Source organism: Lutjanus erythropterus, chromosome 18 (genome assembly GCF_056507025.1).
Source record: "Lutjanus erythropterus isolate fLutEry1 chromosome 18, fLutEry1.hap2, whole genome shotgun sequence".
Lineage (NCBI taxonomy): Eukaryota > Metazoa > Chordata > Actinopteri > Lutjaniformes > Lutjanidae > Lutjanus > Lutjanus erythropterus.
The window spans coordinates 7,013,313-7,037,201 of NC_139334.1; the positions used below are offsets into that span (position 1 = coordinate 7,013,313).

Here is a 23,889-nt window from a genome sequence, read left to right on the forward strand (position 1 = left end):
CAGCCTCCTGCTTCACATGCACAGAGCTGCTCAGACAGTAAACACATAGAGACGGTCAGCACCGACCTGTTGTGTAGAATGTGACAGTAAAACATTTTTTAATTTTATTTCAACAGAAGAACCACGTCGCCAAACTTTTTTGGCACATATTTCTCTCTGGTATTTGAGTTAAAGACGCCATGGAGCCGATAACGAAGTGGACGCCGAAGCAAGTTGTCGATTGGATGAGAGGTAAGTTAAGTCTAACTAGCACTTTGTGTGCAACGTTAATTTATATTTTGTGACAGAAACGACAGCCCTTGAACGTCGGTTATTGTTCTTCTGTATCCTTTCTGTCTGAACTCCGAGTCGCTCCTCAGTTATCCTCAGCTGGTTTCGTTGAAACTGCTCCTGTGTGTCAACATACCTCCACCGAAGCGTTAAACAATGCACTGCGTTTTCTTTTACTCTCACATACAGATGTTAGCAAGCTGAGCAATATGTCACTTATAGTTACAGCTGTATAACCCGTCTTTTGATACGGCTGCAAAAACTGATGTTCATTGTAACGTTTAAATAATGTAGTGTCTTACTTTTATGGGTGACAAGTATTGGTTCACTTCAGCAGTATATTATAGGTGAATAAATGTTAATTCAGTCCCAAATACACTGGGTTATAAACGTCAGAAATCCACTTCCAAACACTTTAGACGAATTGTTTAAAACTGGGGTCCGGGGACCAACAGGGGGTCTTTGAGTGAGTTCTAGGGGACGGGCAGCAAAAGGAGGAAAAGATTTTAACTTTAACATTTGTTGGAAGTTGAAACAACAAAAGAAAAAATGACAGATGACTTTTGATTGATTTTAATTCATAGCGATCCTAGTTTGTTCATTGACTGACCATCATCATCACACTTAAAAAAGAGCACCCAGACTCATATCTGACAGAGTTTTGCCTCAGGGTCTCCAGTCTAAAACTTGTTTTGTTATCTAACTCGACTGGTGACGAATGACAGTGAACACTCACTCATTGTCATTGTTTTTAATTAAGTAACGTGATTACTCAGTACTCTTTTAAATGATGACCTCATCTTTGAAATCACTGCCCAAACTTGCACCTGCTGAGGAAGTCAGAATGATTGGAAGTCCATCAATCATTTTGTAGTTGGACCTCTATTTTAGTGTTTTTTTAAGAACTGACACTCCATAAAAAATACCTGTTTCAGGAGCTGAGGGGAATGCTTGCTATGGTAATGACATCAGTATGCTTTGAACCTGAGTTCAGTCACAGCATAGTTATGTCTGGTGAGGGACACCCAATGGTATGTGAAGTATGAACGGAAATAGTCAGAGTGTTATTGTTTCAAACAAAACAAAAAGTGAAGTGTGTGTATATTATACAGCAAAAGGAGTTATGGACTGTTTACTTGGCCAGTGGTGGGACTAAACTGCCTTTGCTTCACTGTCAAGAACATTTGGAAACTTCCTAAAACAAAATATAGGGGACTTCCTTTCAGTCTCATAATTTGTATCACAGGGCAAGTTCTTTTGTCATTAATTGGAGCCATGACAGTGTTGTAGCTCTGCTGATGGTGGCCAGTGCTCATCCGTAGTTAGGAGCTAAAGGGGATTGTGGAGGGGTTAGTTTCATGTGTCCAGTGAAAAGAACCCAGCCAGGGCACACATGGATGGAGGATTAGTTGTCTACACTGGCCCCAGTGCTGTCAGTCTACTGCAAATCTGACTCAGCAGTTATATCCATAGGTCCTAACCAGTGAATCTGCAGACCACTATAGACATGGTAGAACTGAAGTAATTGAATGACAGCATTCATTAATGAGAATATATTACTAAATACATATCCATTTCACATACTTAGCATGCATGAACATGATATGTTGAACAAAGAGCAGGGTTAGACATTAACCATGGCCCATGGCCACAAAAATTTCCACCAAATATTTCATGTAGGTGGTCCCCTTTGTCCACTAATTTTAATTTTATTTTTAATTTTGTTAGTCACAAACATCACAAACATTTCTGACTGCATGTTAGTGTCTATCCCTACATTTTCATACCAAATGATGGGTAAATATAAGATCAATTTGTCATTGTTAAATTTTTATAATTTAACGTAATCAAAAGTGTCACTGCAGTGTTGTCTTTTATGATTCAAAAAAGCAGATGATGCAACCTTGTAAAGTCATCTCCAAAATGTGACTTTCTTCATTGTGGTCTTGCAAATAGCCATTCGCTTCAGTTAGAGGCGTTGTCAGTGGGTGTAGACTACAATTACTTAGCAAGAAATTGGATCTGCCTTTAAGCAGTCAGAGCCACAAAACAAATAAACTGCAGAAAAAATTCAAAATACAGCCCCTCTTGTTGTCATAATTTAAACCACTGCACAGATGACTGCTCAGTCTGACTTTCAACTGCTGGGTCAGTCGCTGTTTTCAAGACTAGTATCTTTAGGAGAAAATTTAGCTCGCTTCATTTAACGTAATCCAATGTGTCCTTAACAGGGTGTAACTTCTTTATATTGCAAACTGTTGAGAAGTTAAAGTAGCAGCTTGTGCTCCACAATCATGTTTAACATCTTAGTGTCCAAGGGCAGCAAAGTATGCGGTTAAGTGAGGGCCAGAAGTCGCCAACTGTTGGCATAGAACAGAAAAGACCTTGTGTTGTGTCCTCACTGACCGCTGCACAGTACACAGCCGCAACATAGCATGTAACCAAAGCTGAAGAACAACTTGTGTAATCTCTTTATGCCAAGGACAAGCAGCATCAAACCGAAGAAAAACCCATGTCAAGAGCAGGGTCGTGGCCTTGTGTTGACCTGCTCACACCAACTGCAAACACGGGTGTTTCCAGAGGTGTCGCGCCTGCATGACAGAATTAAAATTAAACTCCCAGAAAGCACTGCCTTCAGACCTTCGCTCTCATTTGCCTCAGGTTGTTTTCCTCAGTAGTACAGGGACTTTTTGTGTATTGAAGCTGTTGTTAATCACTTGCATTGTTCAAGGAGATCAAGCTGTGGTTGGTGGATGTTTATTGCCAGTGAAAGGGCGTTTGGTTCTTTCAATTCAAACACTGTTGTTTTTTGTTTGGGGACTGGAGATGCCCTGGAGCACATTTCCTTCACCACAAGCTCTGATCTTCCAGCTGGACCTGTGGTGTCGTGTTATTGGCATCCCATATGTCATGTGTGGGACGAGTTACCCTGGGGGAAGTAGACACTTTTCTAATGACAGTATAGATGTCAAAGCACAATGTATTTTTAATCAACAAATGTACCTCATTTTGGCTTTGTTGTCACATAATTAAATTATGGTCAGATTTTGAAGAACTATATCCAGCAACCCACATACTAATGTTCATTAAAGTCAAAAGTTTAAGTCATATGCTGCTAGTCATTTTCCAAATATAGTCCTGAATCCACATGGGCAATGCTTCAGCTGAGTGGGGTTGGCACTGTTCAGGGAATGTTTAGCTCCAACTCAGCTGAATAGTTTCTCATTTACCAAATCTACTTTCTTTTTTCCCCTCCTCACTTTTCCACCTTGTAGTTACTGAGAGTAAGACTGCCAAGTTTTAACAAGGCATCCCAAATATGCAAACCTGCACAACTACTGTCTGACAGAGAAGCTTTTATCCAGACACACTCCCTGGATATCCTCCAGCATTGCTATACTTAAATACTGGCTAATCAAATTCCAAAGCCCTTCATCTGGAAATAGATTAGGCACGTGAATTTTAGTGATGGGTTTAATTTCAGCAAAAAGATCTGATTGAAGTCCTGCTGATCTTGTGGCCTGTCTCTTGTACCCCTTTGAAACCAAATGGCCTTGTTTGGCATATATCTAAAAAAGTCTTAGCACTATTCGCTTGTCTACTTTCCACTAATGTGAACCTAGTGCTTGTACTGGTTCGGAGTTGGTTCAGCTTCCAAACCTCCAACAGAACTGGCTTTTCCACGAGTTAGAGAGCCACCTATCTCTGCTTTTTGCTACAGCCATCCAACAACGAAACTACTTTGGCTCCATACAAGTGTTGTAGCTGGCTTTGCAAGCCAACACTGACACGCAAACACAACTGACATGGCTATGGATGGCCCTTATGTTCAAGATGTTTGGATTCTCTTTAACAGTGAGCATAAGGTGTTAATTTTAGCCTTTGTTAGCCTTAGTTTTTAGCTAGCCACCTACCTAACATTGACAAAGCTTTTTTTCAATTTAACAGATCTTCAATTTCGTGTCTGCACTGAAGCTCTAGTTTTTCTTCTATTTGTTAGTTGCAATAATCCCACACCTAGCCCCTGACATAAGTCGTTCTTGATTCTAGACCAGTTTCTGAACCAGTTTTCTGGCCAAGAGGCAGTTTTTTGGCTGTTGAAACATGTAACTGGGTTGAGCTTAAGCACCGACTCTGAACCCTGAGCCCTCAAACTCCCTTGGTGGAAAGGGAGTGTGTGTGTGGAGCTACAGTTGTGTGTCTTGTGTGTGAACATTACCCGTAGCCAAAAGTCTGATGGTCAGCTGTCAGTTGAACACATGTTCTTTCCTACGTCATGCAGTGGGGTTGCTTCATGTCATGTGGATGGAAATCCAAGAGTAGTAGCAGGGCTGTATCCTGCCTCTCAAATAGCACTTAAGTGCCAAGAAGGCCATTATCTTGTCAGAGAGGTGTCAAACATGTGCTGAATGTGCTTTTGTCTTTGACCAAGTGTGTGCTTGGAAAAATAACAGCATTGTGTCTGAGCGTATACATGCTGAGTGACTCCACTGATGGGTACCTCCAGCAGCCTTATCTTTAGAGATGATAGTGAGGTGTGGGCAATGATGGCCTATGATCCTTATCTGGCTAAAACAGAGACTTCCTAAACTGGAGTGTGAACAGACGTTGTGCAGACACCCTCACCCTTATTAAGGCATCTACACTGCCTCTGTTTTAGTGTCGTGTCAATTGGACAAGTGGAGTTCTATGTTTGGACAGACTCCACAGGCATCATTAATCCATTTTAGCAACCCTTTTACTGTAGGCTGTCTGTATATTCATCAGGGACAGGTGTTGGATTAATCCAAGAATAGGCTTTAAGCAACAGAAAACTGTATGCCCCTCCTACTGGCCTCATGTATACATGGAAGTAAGTGAAATGATTTATTCAATTGGAAGTCATTCTTCCTTTGACGTCCCCTAGAGTTAAAACTCCTCTCTTTGTCATTTACTAGTTTCCAGTAATCAAGCTATTTAGCTTTTAAAATCGACCTATTGTGTTCCATTGATGGGCAGATAACCATGTTACCTTTCCATAGAAAATGGCCTTTAGAGTTCAGGGGAAGTGCTGTAAGAGGATTCCCCCTGGGGAGAGGTGACTGAAAGGGTTTTTCTTGGTTTCGTTCCTGTTAGCCCCTCCATGGCCTGTTTCTCACACGGCCTGTTGTCCCAGCCTTATAGCCTCAGGAGCTCTAACATGTGGGGACTATTACAGAAATCATTAATAAGTAATGTCACTGTAATAATCTAGTGATGAGCAGGAGGAGACAAAGTCAAAAGGAAAGTTTGTGTTCCCATCATTTTAAAGGTCTTCACATATGGGGCTTTTCTATTTTCACTTTTGGCTGTGGCAAGTCAAACACTGATTTGCATTTCCATTACCAGTTTTTAACACTCCAAGCCAATTCTTGCCCGAGATGGACCATCTCCAGAGTAGGCCACAGCGCGCCTGACCCACCTCCAAGCCTGTTGCTGTGATGACCACCGTTCTCCCCCTCAAATGTGTGTATTGCAAGACTTAACTCATGTCTTTGCAGGAGACCAGAGGGACAGATGTTTTTTTGTGTTCAGCTATCAGTACTTTTGTGGCTTCTAAGTGAATCTTTGTGGTAGGATTGTCACAATATCAGAATTTTACATTTTCGATATAATACTAGCATCAATACCTCTTTCAATACCCTGACAAAAGTTCACTGCATTCAAAAAAGATATGTTTTTGTCATTTTCCTTTGTTAACAACCTGCACACAGTGCTGGAACAGAAAAAGCCACTGAACGTTGTCTGGTTTTACTGGTTTTACTCCTGTAAGCTAATTTTTAGGCAGGACTCAAGTAGGGTAAAGACTGAACCGAACTCTTTGTCTTGAATCAGTACATAGATTTTTTTTTAAATAGTTTTTGTATTTTTCATTACATCAAAAGGTAATATTTTATTGTTTTTGAACATGTGTTATTTAAGTGCTGATACTTTGATGCTTTGGACAAACTTACTCCGAGGTTGAAGTTTAGTTTCTCTCTTGGGTCACTCTATGTGTAGGTATTTCTTTATTTTACTATTTCATGTTTGCTTTCAGTTATATTTAGTTACTAGTGATGAAAATATAAAATTTCCTGATTTTGCTGTTTCATAATAAAAACCTTTTAATAACAAAATAACAGAGCACTTTTGTTGTGAAGGATTTATAGGAAATGAAAGGTGTTGATTTACTGTTTTACCTTCCCCCTTTATACATCCATGTGTTTTACCAACATGTCATTAGTTAAAAGAGACATGTTCAGGTGAGTAGCCCTGTTGTAATGGAGACACAAATCACTGGCCATGTTGGGCTGGCGTGCCGAGTCAAACCGAGTCCACCTCAGTCAACCTAAGCCACCTGTATGGAAAAGAGGATATAGTGATTGAAAGTTGCCATTCACTTAAGCTTCAAGACAGTGTGTTCAGCTTCGATATTGTGTTTTTAACAGTGTGTAGTAACGATTCTTTATTGTTCAGTTCTTTACAATGTGTGATTTTTATCAGTAAAGCAAAATCAGTTTGCATTTGCATGTATACCCAATGTTTTTTCTCTCAGTGCTAGGGAGAGGAGACCAAGTGTCACCTCATACGCCTGCCAACCTGGGTTAGACCAGTTTGCCTTTTCATTCAAATCTAAAATGTGCATTGCAAATCTCCCAGATGATCTCAGCTTAGCAGGACCTGCAAGCTATTTGGCCCTGCTCTGCCCTAAGAGCATTGGCCTGTGAGGTGCCATGCCTAAGCCATAGGAATAAAAGCTCCAACCTGAGGTGGCACAGCGGGTGCAAGTGCAAACACGGGTCACATGCTGACTCTCCCTCTTGTGCAGGGATGTCAAATGCATGCGCCTGCCCTCTGGTTCATCGCATGGCTTACTTACTCTCAGTTGTGTTATAGAAGTTTTTTCAGTATATTAACGTCTCAAATTGCTACCAAACCAGATCTGTGCTTGTGTGGAGATTCAAACTTGTGCAGAGAGGGAAAAGGAAGTGAACGGCTGTGTTGTTATTGCTATCAAAGCACTACTAATGCAGTTATGCTCAAATAACCACAGAAAATGAGAGGAATGCAGTTAACGGCTGCTTTATTCTGACCAAACTAGCAGCAGTCTGCGAATGAGCAGTCAAAACAGGTCACACATGTCCTTTGTTGCATTTGGGGCCACCAGTTGCTTTTAACGGATTTAAAACGCTGAACTCGGTTGAGTTGATGGTCCCCCTTACTGACCAAATACACACAAAGCTCTTTCATCCTGCCACCAGCTTACACTGTAATGGAGTGTAATGTCATTATGATTATGAAGTGATCTGTAGTTTTATGAACTGTTACCCACTTTTGGGTTTAGCTGGGCACTTGGGCAGATGCCAGATACATAGCTTGTTCAGAACATGTTCAGACTAGTCCATGATTTCCCAGTCCTCCACAGAGAGTCACTGAATTCCTGTTGAGCTATTCACACAGTCTAAAATTGCTGTCCTTGTAGGAAAAGCTGTCTTATAGTTAAATTTTAACTAGATTTAGGGCTGCCATTAACAATTATTTTCATATGATTTAGCAGCTGATTATTTTCCACAATTAACAATGTAGTCAATAAAATTTCAAAAAATGTATAATTCTCATCACATTTTCCCAGAGCCCAAAATGATATCTTTAAATTGCTTCTTTTGTCCAACCAACAGTCTGAAACTGAGTCATTAACAGTCATTTAAATGACAAAGAAAAGAAGCAATTCCTTACATTTAAGAAGCTGGAACCCACAGATGTTTTACATTTTTTGCTTAAAAAATGGCTGAAATGATTGATTATCAAACAAGTTGGCAATTAATTTTGTTTTGATCAATTCACTGACTGGTCATTGTTGCTCTTGCCCAGTTGGGCAAGTGGGACAGATCAATCTACTTGTCAATTTATACATATATATCCCTGGTACAATTAATTAATTAATTGTTGTATTTATTAGTGGTTATCAAATAACAACAAAGACTGAAGTTAATTGCCATATTTAATATAGGGCTGCAAAATCGATAAAATGTCAAACAATTGTGAAAAATGTCAATCCAAGTTCCTCAAAGTTCAAGGTGATGTCTTTAAATGTATTGTTTTTTCAGTCCAAAACCCAAAGATATTTAGTTTAATATGATAATAAAGGCAAATAATATCAGTTTTTCTGCAGTTCTGCATGAAACAAGAACATAAACCATTGTCATAAAAGTTTAATAGTTTATTTTTTAACCCCTTGCTAGATTTTTTAGCTCAACATGGCATTTTACTTGCCCTAGGCAATCGGGCAATCCCTATTGTTGAGCCCTGGTTTGTAGGTCTTCGTGCTTGTGTTTGTGTTTTCACTTGCTGTGTCGTGTCTCTGAATCTGTCAGCTTTCTTGTTGACTTGTTACATTAGAGAGTGCTGATAGATAAGGCAGCTGTAATGGGTTAGCCTGTGTTTTCACAGCATTGATGAATCCTGAGGCCCACTAGGAGAGTGGCTCCGTCATGTAGCCTGAATAGATGGATGGATGAAAGTCTTTGTTTTAACCAGGAAGTTAAAAAGCACCTGGATGATTACAGGGAAGCCCCATACCTTCTTTGCGGTCATTTTTCTGTGTTGTTTTCCATAAAAGTCTGCAGCACACACAGGCATGTAGTATTCTTTTGTGGAAAGGTCATAAGGCTGATAAGGAGACACAACTGTGCCAAGCTTCTGTTTTCAATTGGTTATGGTTGAAAGTCACGGAGGGAGTCCACATAAAATTCCACGAGTGCAGAGCAGTGAAGTCATTCTCAAAACATCTCTTTGACTTCTTGTCAATCTTCCTCTGGACTTCCCCATCACAGGTTCCTACCTTCAAGAAAAAAAATACGTTTGTTGCTCATTTCCTTACTCGTTCCCAACAGTCAAAACATCTATGCAGGTAACTTATCAGAATACAGGTCAGCCGTGATGGATCCACAACGACTTGTTTTGTTGTTTTGGAATTTGTTGTTAAATCACTCAACCTACTGAACTAAATATCATCTGCCTTTTTTGCTAGAGGCTGAAAGCATCGGAAAGTTTCAAACAAAACTGTTTTGTTTCCTTGATCTCAATTCAGTTGTTTTTACAAAAGACATTGGGGCAAAATGCGGGTTTTGAATTTGTTTAAGCAGGGAGTGGTGGCTCTTCATGTGCACCTGAAGAGACAATCATGGGAGACTGTGTTGATCCTTCCTTTTGTTTCCATTGGTGCAGACAGCAGGGAAAAGTCTCTCACCTGCCCCATGTCTCTGTTTTTATGTGGCAGTCTTTCCAGTCAACAATACATTTATAATAATTTATAGGAACATGACTGTCCTTTTCTTACTCTGTCATGCCTCTGAGGGAGATCCACAACAGATGTCAGCTAGAACACAATCAAACCTCACCTGGAAATGGGTGGAGTGTGTTTTTGAGAGGCTAGTGTGAGTATGTGTTCATGAGGAATCCATCATTGGTTTTGCGCATTGAATCTACAATAAATAAGGGGTCTATCACATTAAAAGAATAAGAAATATGCAGGTTGATGTTCTGAAGGGGTGTTGGATCAGGGGAGTTGCCATCTTCATTTTCAAACAAGCACCATAGCTGATGAAAATTACACAAGTCAGGCAGAAATTATGTTCAGAGACAGGGTTAGAGCTGCAACAATGAATTGACTATTAAATAATTCTGTGACTATTCTGATAATCGATTAATCGTTTCGACCCTTGGTGCGATCTAGTAAACCAGCCCATGTTTCCACCGGTTTTGAATGGAACCATTGTAATCAAGGTGTCATCAACAGAGGGTGACACACAAAGACACACAAAGCAAAATAACCTGTGGTATATATCACACTCACGTTGGTTCCCGGGGAAATCCGTAATCTTTTGGTTCTCACTGGCAACCAGCTCTTTAATTAGGAGGTTGAACTGGAACTCTGCAGTTTCCATGCTGGTGGAAAAGGTCTGTCCTGATCTATGCCAGACGTTATAGCCACTAGATAACAGCTACCAGGAAACACACTGTTACCTTGTTAAATTACAGATTTTAATAGGTTTGAATATTGTTTAAAGCATTATATAGCATATGTCTATCTTTATATATTTTAATGTGGAATTGTTACATGTTATACCTTTAAAACAAAATATTATGGCACATCTTAAGACACTGAAGGCAGAAAAGCAGTAGAGAAACCACAGCGAAACATGCAGTGTGTGAATGTGTTTTCAGAATGGCTGCGTCATAGGTGCCCTGTACCGGCCTGTGGGTGACACACTGTCGCTCACGGCTACCTTTCATTGTAGATGACTCACCCTCCCCCACCCACACCCCTCGTAGCAACAGGGAGAGCAGGATCAGCCGCCCACAGCCTGTAGGCTGCCTAGTGCGGTCTAATTACACAATTCAAAAATACGAGTGTTAGCCCAGTTGTATTAACTCCCCTCTATGATATTTTAAATGAGTCATTGAGAATTTTTAGGGAAAGTTAATGACTTGTTGATTTGTGTTTTGAATGGTATGTATGTGTCATTTTTGAGGCATGTGTGTTTTTGTTGTTGTTATCGGTTGACTATGGAGACGATAAATGGGCTAATGATGCTTTCCAACTTTTTGACCCCAGTGTCCTCCTCCCCTGACCTGGAGTAAAGCCAGTAGTAAATCATTGGTTTGTGGTCCTCTTCCTCCTCTCCACTTCAGCCTCCTCCATCCGTCCCCCTTCAGCCTCTTCCCACTTCCCCTGTCACTATAGTAACCTTAATTTTATTTACAGCTCCAGCCAATGCTTCAGCTCTTTGTTGGCAGCTATCATGGCAGAGTGGGTGACCACCAGTAGCAGTAAGAAGTCACAGCAAAGTGCTCCTGCTGGATTGAGCCTGGTAAGAAAGCAGGCAGCAAGCTCAGATTTGCGTGCGGACAGGTCAGGCTGAGGAATGGACCTCCATTGTGCCAGGGTCAAAGATGGACCCATCATCGGTTTTAATCGAGTAAAACCTCTGCTCGGCAGCACAGTCTTTGTTTCTACTTTTTCAGCCAGGCCTTTTAACAAGATTTGAGGGAGGATTTATCCTCTGGGAGAATTATGGCAGTTAGCAGGTTCTTATCTAAAGATGCTTATGGGGATCCACATTAGGAATGGAGCAAGTACTACACTACACCACACAAGCCACAGGGGCAGTATGGTCCTTATCCTTCATTTAAATAAAGGCAGTTTGGAAAAGCAGAGAGAGACACCATCATGGAACCTAAGCAATGAGCTACTATGAGTGGAGTCAGCAGCAAAAGCTATTTTTGCCACTTAAAAAAGGTTCTGAAAACTCAATATCAGTTTAGATGCATGCTATATTTAGAATATTTATCCAACAGGATAATATATAAATATATAAGCCAAATATTGCTGTGTCTCCAAACCAACCAGACACCATGGTTGAAATCAGTAATATTACCTTGTAGCAGACATAAGTTGATGGTTTACCGCTGCCTCGATTTGTTGGTTTGTTTGTGTTATTGTTTGGCTAGTTTCCATGCTGGTATTCCTCCCTGCTTCTCCAAACTGGGCGCATGCGAACTAGTACCTCATACAACCCCACGTTAAATAATCCGAACCATCCAGTGAAGTTTGGCTTTGCAAGAATATATGCCCACATATAGTCAGTGTTAGTCTGAGTGCTAGAACACTTTTCCCATGGCAAACTAAATGAGTGGGGCACATTTCCTCCCCCAAACCTTGTTCATCTTTATTGTGGTTTCCATAGGCAGCTATTATGGTGCTGGTAAATTGCTCTGTAATCAGTATGCAGGGCCACCCTGATCATACACCATGCATGTGATGGGATAAAAGCACTAAACAGAGTTCCCTTTAAGACCTGTTTGTTGCTCAGCGGCTATGACTTTGAACCCAGGGTGAAGTTTGATGCGGGGATGTCACCTCTTAAAAGTGGTAATTTTCTTTTTTGGTCAATCCTTGTCTTTTTCTCTCTCTGCCTTTTTGCCTCTTTCCCTCCATCTCTGCCTCTCTGCAGGATGATGGCCCTTAATTATAGTTTTGTCTTAAGGAAATTATGTATAGGTTGTAAGTGAGTGCTTTAGAAGTCCTGTTGACACACAAACCGCACAGTCTGTTACGCAACATCCCATCTTCAGTAGTGACTCCTGGGCCACACAGCAGTAGGGTCCCTACTGCTTTTGTTATTGCTTAACACCTACTGGAAAACACTAGACTATTCCCAAATTCCAAAAGTGACCGTCTCTATTGTTTTGAGCACTTTCGAGACACAAAGACTTGTGACTATCTTGGGACACTTGTCAACAGGCGGAACCACAACAATATGATCTTTGGAGGGGCCAGGAAAGACGAAAGATTGTGGTGGGTGGAGGAGCAGGAACAGGGCTGAGAGGAGAAGGAGGAGGGGGAGATTGAGACATTTTTGAGGTCTTTGTTGCTTTCTTTAGTGGGTGTTTATGCTAGTGGTAACGAGCTGCAGCGTGGCCGGGCGGCCGACTGGCTGGAGAGTGATGGGTATTTATGTTGTCCCTGAGAGGTTATTGCTCCAACCCCTGCTCCTGTCCCTGTCAAAAACAGGCAAGCATCGGCTACTCCTACCTGCACATACTATTCCTGATGCTGGCATTTGTAGGAATGATGAGCTGCTTACACACGCCTTTACAATCCTGTCCTTAAATGTCAGTGTACTGATGTACCCATGAATCAATCAGCACTATCAGTTTGGTTCAGCAGTTACATGTATGAGTTACAACTGCATTAATTAATTCTTCTTGGTGATACACAGCAGATTAATAAATCACTTGAATAGAACTGAGACGCCATTAAAGGAACAGTTTGACATTTTGGGAAAAAAGCTTATTTGTTTTCCAGCAAATAGATAGACGAGAAGCTTATCTTAGCACAAAGATGGGAAAACGTGGAAACTGCAAGCCTTGCTCTGTAAAATGGTAAAAAAAAAAAAATCTGCTTAACAGTTCCTCTAAATTAACATGCAAAGTATCATTTGTTTAATCAGTACAAAAATCAAAGCGCAAAAATGACAACTGGTAGCTTAGAGCCAAGAAATAGTCAATATTTTGTTACCATTTAGTTAGAGAAGCTAGCAGTTTATGCTTGTTTCAAGTGTTTGTGCTAATTTTACCAGCTGCTGGCTGTAACTTTAGGCTATATTTAATCAACAGATATGGTGATATTGATCTTCTAATCTAACTCTCTGGGCATCTTTACCCAAATCTTGGACTTCTGTCTCACGTTTAAACACTTTTCATACTGAAATGATACGATACCTTGACTTTGATACTTTGACTTAGATTTTACCCAGGTTTCTCACTAACAGGCTATAGCCGTTCAGTGTCAGTGGCATCCATATTTGTGCAGCTTACTCAAACTATATGAGAATCTTCTGTTGAAGAACTGCATTTTAATCTGAACTATAAAAAACACTGGTAACAGATTATAGACCACATGTTTTGTATGTTGATGGATGTCTGACAAGAGAAAACTAAATCATGTATCAAGTACAAGCTCAGTGACCCAGAAAACCAGTTTTTCAGTTTTTTTCCACACCCTTAGCTTCAGCAGCAACCGTTTTAGTTGATGCAGGTTTGCAAAGACACTCACTTATGTGCCTGCAGCAGTATGCCTTATCTCTTTTTTAAGTGTCTCTCACTCAATCATGTGACCTGTGTATCCTCTGATCTGCTTGTGACCAGAGGTTGTCATGTATCAGGTCATACGACAGCCAAAATACCTCTTATAACCTTGTGCGTTCTGACCTGCAATGCCTCTAGTCGCCACTTCTCACCTCGCTCCAGTCAACATTGACTGAGCCGCCACCCCCCAAACTTCAATCTGAAATCTGGTACCAGCAATGTGACTTAGGTTATGTGCTGCTGGAGGTGAGGATTAACTGAGCCCAGGGGCTGGCGATTGTAGTTGCTGATGTGCTTCAACCACGACAGCTCCGCGAACTTTGACCCTCTCCTCCGTCATCAGTCATCGTCCATCACCCTGAAAGAGACAGAGCTGCTTTTGTCTGCCTGTGGACGGACTGGCCTCAGCTGCTTTTTTCTCACTTAAGAAGCCCACTTGGGACAAGTCACTGCCATTTTGTAGTTGTCTGTGTTTAAGATTAGGGTACATGAAGTGAAACACTCTTTGTTAGCTGGAGGAAGCAATGATAAGATTAAAACATGGGACGGACAGGGTCATAGCCAGTTAAGCTGTCAGAAAGTGATAGATTCTGTTCTTGGAACAAAGTAGTGAGTATGTTTTCACCACTGCCAGGACTCTGTTAATCTGATATTATTATTGATATCCAAACTTAGATCTAGTCCAATTTCAGTTGTTGCAGGAATATCTAAAGCCTGGACAAAAAAAAACACTGGACCAAAAAAAACTGTCTTTTGTCTTAAGTGGGAAAGGGAACAGATGGCATTCACTCCCAGGTTAAATGACTCTACAGGAGTCAGAGGTGTTAATCAGCTCCAGCTCCGATCAGCAGTGATGTCAATAGGACATCTGGCTAAACACACTAACTTTGGACCCTTTTCCATGAAGGCGATGAAGGTTTGTCGCCTATTTTGCTCCTTTTTCATACACATCTGCTTTTTGCCTCAGTTTGACTTAGTCACTTAGTCAGTCCAGCACAGCAGAGCTTGAGCCTGCTTGAAGGTGTGTGAAGATGAAGCACTCGTCTTTCGTCGAGCGCCTGAACAGTGGTTAAACATCTGGTAAATCATTCGCAGTAAAAGTCCTGCTACTGAAAGCCTTATTAGAAAGCAGAAAAATCAAGAAATTTCATCAGTACTAACTCAAGAAGACCCTTATTAGCTGAAAGCGAACATGAAACAGTAAAATAAAGCAGAGACTTTCAAAAATCTTTTTCTCTCTGCTGTCCTGTACAGACATCCGCTGAGTCTTGGCTTTCCAGCACACATCAGAAAAAAAACAGAAGGGCAAACTCATCTAATGACAATGGAAAAAGGGTTAATTGCTTATTTTAGTGGGTTTAGCCATGTTTAAAAAGATATGCATTTTGGTGTAAAACAGTTAAAGTGTCTAGTGTTCGGCGTGATGACATCTAATGTCACAAACAACCTCTGTAGTTTAATTTAGCCACTTGTTAGTAACTATCTTTTTTGAGACATGCGCAAGCTTCAAAATTCACAAGTGGGGTATTTACTGAGGTATTTTATGCCTTAGAACAAGACATGAAAATCTCTTAAGTTTGTGTTAACCTCAAACCTTATTTCAGGCATCTAACCAAAAACCCATTCTGGAAACTTCTCGACTTGGAGTCGAGGGAACCAGAGTTACTAATATGCCAATTCATTTCCAGGTTTTAGGACTCAGTTTTGCAGCACTCTATATCTAAGAAACTAATGCCAGTATGTTGACGCATGGCACATTAAGGCAGATCTTTTTCCCTACTACCAGTTTTTCTTTTAAGAGTGAAGAGTCCTATAGAAAGCTGTACGTTGTTTACTGTTCTCAGATGAGGACAGAACATGCTCCATGGGGAGATGTACAGCACCATTGTGTAACTCCTATCCCCAGTTCCCATTGGAAGGGCCAGCCCAATGTGTGTGTGTGTGTGTGTGTGTGTGTGCAGGCTTTGTTGTTGTGCTGTGAAGTCATGCATTAGGATAGCTTAGCAGTCGCCGAGAGGAGCTTTTTCTTTCTTTCTAATTACAGCACAGCCTGGTCCAGCCAGAGACCATTGTGCTGCAGTGCTGTGAATTCCCACAATGGAGCTGCTCAGCGGAGAACAATGAGTCAAATTCCTGACCGTTCCCCACAGGTTCAGAGGCTGAGCTGACAAATAAAGACAGCAGAGTTACAGTGGCTTGGCTATTCTACACCCAGTAGCTTTCCCACTGGTCACCCCAGTGGGGATATTGGTTTGTGTTTGTGTGCGTGTGTGTGTTTGTGTGTGTCCCTGTTTGTGTATGTGTGTGTTACAGGGTGACTACAGGGAGCACAGGGAGGGGTCAAAAGATGGGGGAGGCGAAGAGGAGGGAGCTTGTTTCGTTCTTTCTGTAGGAGGTGAAAGACTGTTCGCTCTTTTCTGGTGTAATCAAACCCCTGAGAACTAAAAGTTGGCAACCAAAAGCTGCACTGAAAGCATTGTTGATTGAAAGTGATCAACATTTTTTCACTGAACTTGAGTAAGCTGTCGTGCACAAACCCATTTGCTGGTCTGATGACTTTTTCATCACACAAACGCAGTAGCTCCTGAGCTATCATGTACTTGGCCGCATTAAACACAATCTGCTGTTTTTGTGGGAAATGCTGAGATTATGACAAGAATAGCTCAGCCATTTGCAAGCGGAAGGGTTCTGTTGTTTACATTGCCAAAAATGTGTGCTTACACAGCCTTTAAGTAGGCTGCAGAGCTCCAAGGCCTCCAACAGGGTCTGGTTCCACTTGTTGCATCCAGACTGGAGTATCTGGGATTCTTGCTTTCCCAGCTGTCCAGAAATATGCCTGTGTGTGCGTACGAGGATGCATCTATACACTGAAACTGTTGTGTTGATAACCTGTTCTACAGTGTTTACTGAATGGGAGATGGTGGGTGGCAAGAGAGACCCCACAGTGAACAGCAGGTGCCATACTGCACCACACAGACAGGCACCTTCTATTCTGTGTTTGCTTATTGGTCACAGACTTTGGCAGATTTCATACAGGAGTGGTCTCTTTTTAACTGTGAAAACTGGTAGGCCTACAATAACCAATTTGACTGTGTTAGATTTTAACAGTTTATCACGTGCAATACTGTAGTTTGTAGTGAGATTGAATGTGATTGTTTCATGTTAGTGAGCAGGATACATTAAAAACATCTTAACAGATTTGTTGCCATTAGTTCCCGATAAATGACCTAATCAGTTTTCAAAGAGGAAGAAGTAGATGAGCCAGTATTTCTAATGAAATCCACACAGTTTTAGATGACCATGTATTCAATCATATTTGTGCACCAATTTCATCATCACATCCCCCATAGACGTCTAAATATTTTCTTACTGTGGTGTTTCTCATTTTACTGAGAAATGATTGAGAAAAACTGTAAGCTGTGGAAAAAAACCCTGTAAACTTCAAGAATGCAGTACATTAAGAGGATTTCTTGGCCTTTTAGTGCTTTCTAGTTTGCTATTTATCTCTTCTTTAGCAATATTATGAAAATTCCACCATAAAATTAGTCAACAACAACAACAACAAAAACTTGTCTCAAATTGTATATGAACTTTATCAGTTTATTGTGTTAATTGCAAGATTGCACCAGACTTTCATGTCTAGCATTAGTATAATTTCAGAAGTGACATTCCAGTATCGAGTATTGGCCTGATACTGGGCTCAAACTAGTTTGATACAACTTCATGAAAAAGTAGCTCCTTCAACACAAGCAATTTGATAGATCATGTAAAGAACCAACACAATGCTGAGTTGAAGGAGTTTGCTAATGTTAGCAGCAGGAAACAGCAACAACAATAGTTTGTTTTTTTTCAGTCATTATAAGAACTGTAGTGGTATTATTAAGTAGTCAAAAGTCATACTTGTGTTTAGTCTGGAAAGAAAGTGGTATTGCAGCCCTATCCTGTCTGTCAAACTTGTAATCACTATGAACTTTGGGGGCAGTGAATGTTTTTTGGCCATGCGATTGCATGTGACATTGGTGGTGCTGTGTGTCTGTGCCTCTGCTCCGCAGTTACACCCACTTGCTCTGGTTTGAGGACATTTGCCAAGTGGTTCACACAGAAGCCATAAAACTCCAAAGCGTTTCATCCTGCACAGCCTTTTGAAAAGCATTCACACAGTCCTCCCTTGTGCCTCCCCCCTCGCTCAATTCACAATAACGTGACACTCTATCTCCTTTACTGGTTACTCTAGCTTTAATGAAAATTGATAGTCTCTCAGACATACACACACACACCCCAGCAGCTATTGATCGAGGCCCAATAAATGTTTTATAAGCCCCACTGTAAGGGCACCCCTCTTTTATTCAGAAGGTGTCAATGGATGGGTCCAGAGGGAGAGATTGCTGTGGCATCTTTCTCTTAGGGCCTCTGAATTCAGTGGGAGAGTAATACATTTTCTCTGTAGCACACATTTACCCCTGTTCTCCACATATCACTGGTCCCATTAAAGTGGTAGGTGTCTTTCTCCGGTGTACGTAAACACACTTACAATTGTTCCAGTTCAAAGCCAATGCAGATCAGTTTGGCCATGAGAGAGACCTGGGATTTCTAAACTCTCTGAAGTCTAACTTCAAGGATCTGGGACAGGATATGTGGGGAGAAAACATTTGAATGAATGGATGGAAAAGTGAAAACACTCTAGAAAAGAGGATACACCCTTCATTCATCATTTAGGGGATGCAGATACATTCCTCCCACCATTACTCTCCATGCTGTGTTCCCATATCTAGTCTGTCTGAATGATGTGTGGTTTTACAACAGCCAAGCTAAAAAAACACACAATGTAAGCCTCAGCAAGTCTTATTGTAAACTGAACCACAAGTTTCCCTGGTGCCTTTTCTTCTGGCTGTTGAGGAGTGTGGCACTGTTCCAGAGGAAATGCCTTTTTACCCCAGCAGGAAGGAGAAACTTTGCCCCCTCTGGATCCAAGTCTTTGTTTTCATCTGATGGCATTAAGCGACTGGCCCAGTGTTTGTATTTGTGCTGCTGTGGGTTCAGCCCAGAGCTCAGCCCCTGTAAGTCTTAACAGTGTGAAGTGGATTCTCTTGCAGAGCGCTGGCCAGTCAGGGGTTAAGCTTAAAATTCTCTGAAGTCTTGCCGTGGAATTAGCATGCCAGGGAATGAGAAAAATCTGATGAGGCTAACTGGACTTGACTTGTGCGAAGGCTAATGGTTAACGAGTCATGATGGAATTTCCCTTTGATTCAGTGGAGATGACTTGAGCTCTGACAGATATTTTTTCAAGGAGTGAAAATGCTTTCATAAGTGAACTTTGATGCCATAATGGAATTTTAATGGCCTTGGAGGGAGTCCTCTGTAGGTAGTGTGAGCCTAAGGGCTATACAATGCAGCATCAAGTGTGGTGTTATTGTAATTTCTACATTTAATGTATCTCAAACGGCTGCAGCACCAGTATGTCAAGGAATCAAAAAGCAAACATGGCTGCTATTTGTTTAGCTTTGTTAGCATGGTACTGAAATCTATTTATGTCTATCTATGCAGTGTTTTAGATTGATCCACGTACAAAAAAGTACCAAAAATATCAACCAGCTTTTTTCAAATAACAAGTCAACATTCAAGAAAATGTATGAGAGCACACTCACTAAGTGTTTGGAAACTGAGGGTGTTAATTGTTGAAGAAAGCGATATTATTTCCCATTCTTGCTTAATATATAACCTCAGGTGCTCAACAGTCCAGCGTTTCTATTGTCAGATATTGTGCTTCATAATGCGCTACGCATTTTCAGTTGGAGACGGGTCTGGACTGAATTGTCTTGCCGGAATAAGCAGGGACGACCTTAAAGAAGACATCATCTGGATGGCAGCGTATGTTGCTCCAAAACCTCTATGTGTCTATCGGCATCATTGGGGCCTTTGGAGAACAGTTAGCCATGATGCCATCACAGATGCTGGCTTTGTGCTGCCAACAATTTGGATGGTCCTTTTCCTCTTTAACCCAGAGGATTTTTGAAATGAAAACTTATAATACTGTTAATACTTGGTGTTAAATTAGATAATAGATTTCTATTAGTGAAAAACCTTAGTTTTCAGGTTGTATTTGTGTAGCGTGTTGAGAGTATAGTGTGTGCTCTTCATGTATATTCTGCTGCTCTGATACATGCCATCTTGTTTGGTCAGCATTTCACCACCATGACGCACACACATACATACTTCTTAACCTTCATAACCTGCATAATCTCGGCAACACATGTACAGACTGAGTGTCACAGAGGCATGAAGATATGAAGTGTCATTCAGAGAATTGGCTCATTGACCAGGAAACACACCCAGTGGGTCACTTATACTACATGCCCTACATTTTATATAGATGCATTTATCTCCTGTTAAGTTTCATGACCCTAAAAAAAGTAAAGCTTTTCGTGACTTGAATGTCAAACTGAAAATGGATCTGCCAAATCCTGTCTCATACTGAAGAATATTTTGTGTGTGTGGCATGGTTAGAGTGAGTGTGTCTTTCAGCTGACAGGTCTTTCAGAAAAGCAGGGCACAGGGCCATGTATCTGCAGCTGCCCCCTCTCTGTGCGCTCTTTGATGGGGAGAGAGATGGTGTTTACTTCTACACCCACCACAGCTAGACACACACACACACAAAGGCTTGTCTTGTCTCAACACTACTTGAAGATCCACTGAGGGACACATTGCGTGCATAGGGAGGGAATGTTTGTGAGTTTGTTGATGGCAGTGTACTGTATACAACTCACTCAACTGTATCAGAAGAGCCTGCTGGAGTGCACTACAGTACACAGTATATTCATGTGAGTTACACCCTTGCGTGTTCAATGACCAGAGCAGTTGCGAGTGTAACGGTCCATCTCATTTGTTATTGCTCCAAATAGTAGCAAGAGGATATCCCTGGCATGGGCACATTTATTGAAACACACCCACACAGACACACACATCCATACACTCACAAATATAGCCGTCCATTGTTTAACCAGCTCAACAGACTTAGAGGTCTCAACCGTTACTGTTTATAGTGTGTTTGTCTAGCAAAGATAGCAGTCACACCTGTTCCTTATCTGCACTGTGTGCACGTGCACACAGACATACAAACACACACACACACACACACACACACACACACTTTTAGGACACATGACAAATGACACAGTACTACTTTGGCCCATTTTTTTTAATTGGGGCAAAGAGTTCAAATGACAGTTGAGCGGTCGCAGACTGATCCTCATTCTTACCGTTTGTCTAATGAGTCCCTGTATTTGCCTTTTTCATCTTGTGTGCCCAGGTTTGGATGACAGCCTGCAGCAGTATGTGAGCAACTTTGAGCGGGAGAAGATCAGTGGGGAGCAGCTCCTGAAGATCACACATCAAGACCTGGAGGAGCTCGGCGTGGCCAGGATTGGACACCAGGAACTGGTACTGGAGGCTGTCGATCTACTCTGTGCTTTGGTCAGTATGTCTCCAAACTTGGAACACTGTGTAAAACATAAATAGAACCGAATTCAATAACTTAAAGTTATTAATTAATGTTCAAACTGATCAACTTTGTTGTTTTTTGTAAATATGTGAATATATGAATTTGATGCCTGCAACACATTCCAAAAAAGATGAGACCAGGGCATCTTCATCACCTGTCCTTTTGACAGCACTCAGAAAGTGTTATGGAAATTAAGTTACTAATTAGTAAAGTTTTGAAAGTAAAATTGCTTGATATACGACTTAAGTTGCTAACAGTGCGGGGTCTCTGTTTTTGTACTTTGCTCTAAGGCTACAACAAATAATTATTTTCATTAATCGGTCAGTTATTTTCTTGATTACTCGATTAATAGTTATTTGTTTTAAAATGTCAAAAAATGGTGAGCAATGTCAATCAGTGTTTGAGATTTGCAAATCATTGCATTCAGTTTTTATTTGTTTCACAAAGCATCCCAACTTTTTTGGAATCGGGGTTGTACAGTAGCAGGGAGCTTACAGGTAAAAGCATAACCATGGGGACGTGACCGTATCCTCAGGAAGGATTTGTAACAAAGCAGGGGCTCTCTTTTGGTTACAGCTCCTCCCTCCTCTTTGCTCTCAGTGTTCGCATTCACTAAAAACTCTACTCTACTGCCTGTAGTTTCTGGTTGGGCAGCTAAAGGAACCAGCGATGCAGAAAGGCTCATCATTTCCCACACAGCTTAGTGGGGTGTGGAGGTACCACAACACACGAAGCAGCCCAAGAACAGTGGGCAACAGCAGTGTCACTCAGAGAAGAGGAGAGACCAGGCTGGAGGGGCTCAATTTGGCAGTTTGAAGCTGTATGAGATTATTAGAGGCAGTCAATGGTAATCATGTGGCATAGACTGATCATGTGCTAGATGAGAGCTCTCTTCCCACTCTCCCTTGCGTGTAAAGTTCTTTCAAACTCAACCTATATTTGGTTTTTACATTTCTATTCTTGTAAACAGGAATGCCAGGCAGGTCATTCTGACTGCTGCAACGTCTACTCACCTGAGTCATCTCGCTTGGTTCAATTATAGATCCGCTGTTTAGCTGTTGTTAGTCACTCTGGGAGTGAACCAACTGCCCCTCTGTCCGTCATCACAGCTCCCAGAAGAACTGCCAACAAAAATATCTCTGCCTTCAAGTCGTGAGCATGAAAAGAGAGATGAAAACCGTCCACGCTCCAACGGAAAAAGAACCACGTTTACCAGCAGATGGGATCGATTTGGAGTTTTATCACTTCCTGTGTGCCATAAAAGTCCCAGATTGTGCTCCCTGTGTTTTGATCACTGTCAGCATTTCTGTCTTTATGCTCTCTTAAAATGCTGTACATTAATCGTTTGGAGCGTGGTTATTTTTTACCCTGAAGAATCTTAAAAGTTTAATCCTCTCTTTCCTACATGGGGCTGCATCTTGCATCAACACTGATTTGAAAGCTGTAGGTCAAATGGGTTTGGATCAACAAATTAGCTTAGCTCGCAGTTCATTATCATTTCATGGCTCGTTTGTGTTGGGGTTTGCATATATTGAGCTATTATGATATACAATTTACATCTACGCTGGGATAATCCTTGACCAAGGACAAAACAGTCTGTACAGGTTTTAATTGGGACAGTTTTGTTTCATCTCTTCTCCTACACCCAGCTTTGCATAGACATATAATGCAAACCATGGCCAAATAAGGTCTAGTATGACTCTTTGTATCATGAATTTTTGATTCATGAAGGTTTTATATTTGTAAAATGTTCCTAAAGTTGAGAAAAGCAATTTAAAAATCTGTGCTGTCATCACACTGTAAAGTCTATGCACCAGGCAAGAAATTCTCATTGGACTGAATGGGCGAGATCTTTGTGTGCAGTATCCTCTTCTAAATAGTGCCTCCATGACACAGGACAGTCGGAGTACCAGATTGAGTTCGCAGTGTGAAGGGAGCAGCTAATGATTGGTGTCCACAGAACAGAGGAAATGTATATCTGAAAGTCTGAGCATGTTGAAGCATATGAAGTAGTATATTTTCTTGTTAAGATTATAAGTTCCCAATGCTAATTTTCATTAGCATGTTTATGGCAATTCCCATTCTGTGCTAGCATCAAGATAACAGACTTATTTAAATATATAAAATTGATTGAGAAGTCAAAAATTTGATTGAGGAATCATTTAAAAAAAGACAACACTACCACCCTTACTCTCATCAGTTAGCTCGCATCTCATTATCATTGACCCCTTTTGTTCTAGGGGTCACATATATTGAGGCAGTATGATATACAGCCTACACCTTTCCTGGGACATTTTTTGATGAACTGGGACAGGGACATTAAGATTTGATTCATCTCCTCCCTGTAGCCCAGCATTCACCGAATCAATACACACTTCTATTGTTTCTAATTCTGCAAAAAGCTAAGATACACAGCTTGTCCTATATACCTGTGAACATCATGGCCTCCTATAACTACTGGAAGTGAACAC

At 41.1% G+C, this 23,889-nt stretch overlaps 1 protein-coding gene across 1 annotated transcript in view; it reads left to right on the top strand.

Moving 5' to 3' along the window:
* The window catches only part of LOC146310542 (connector enhancer of kinase suppressor of ras 3-like), a 62,137-nt gene continuing 38,248 nt past the window's right edge, over positions 1-23,889 (top strand). Inside the window, exons 1-2 of the mRNA XM_084742749.1 lie at positions 1-231; positions 21,227-21,390. Of these exons, the coding sequence (XP_084598875.1) occupies positions 180-231; positions 21,227-21,390 (216 nt within the window). The 5' untranslated portion in view covers positions 1-179. The remainder of the gene's footprint in view (positions 232-21,226; positions 21,391-23,889) is intronic.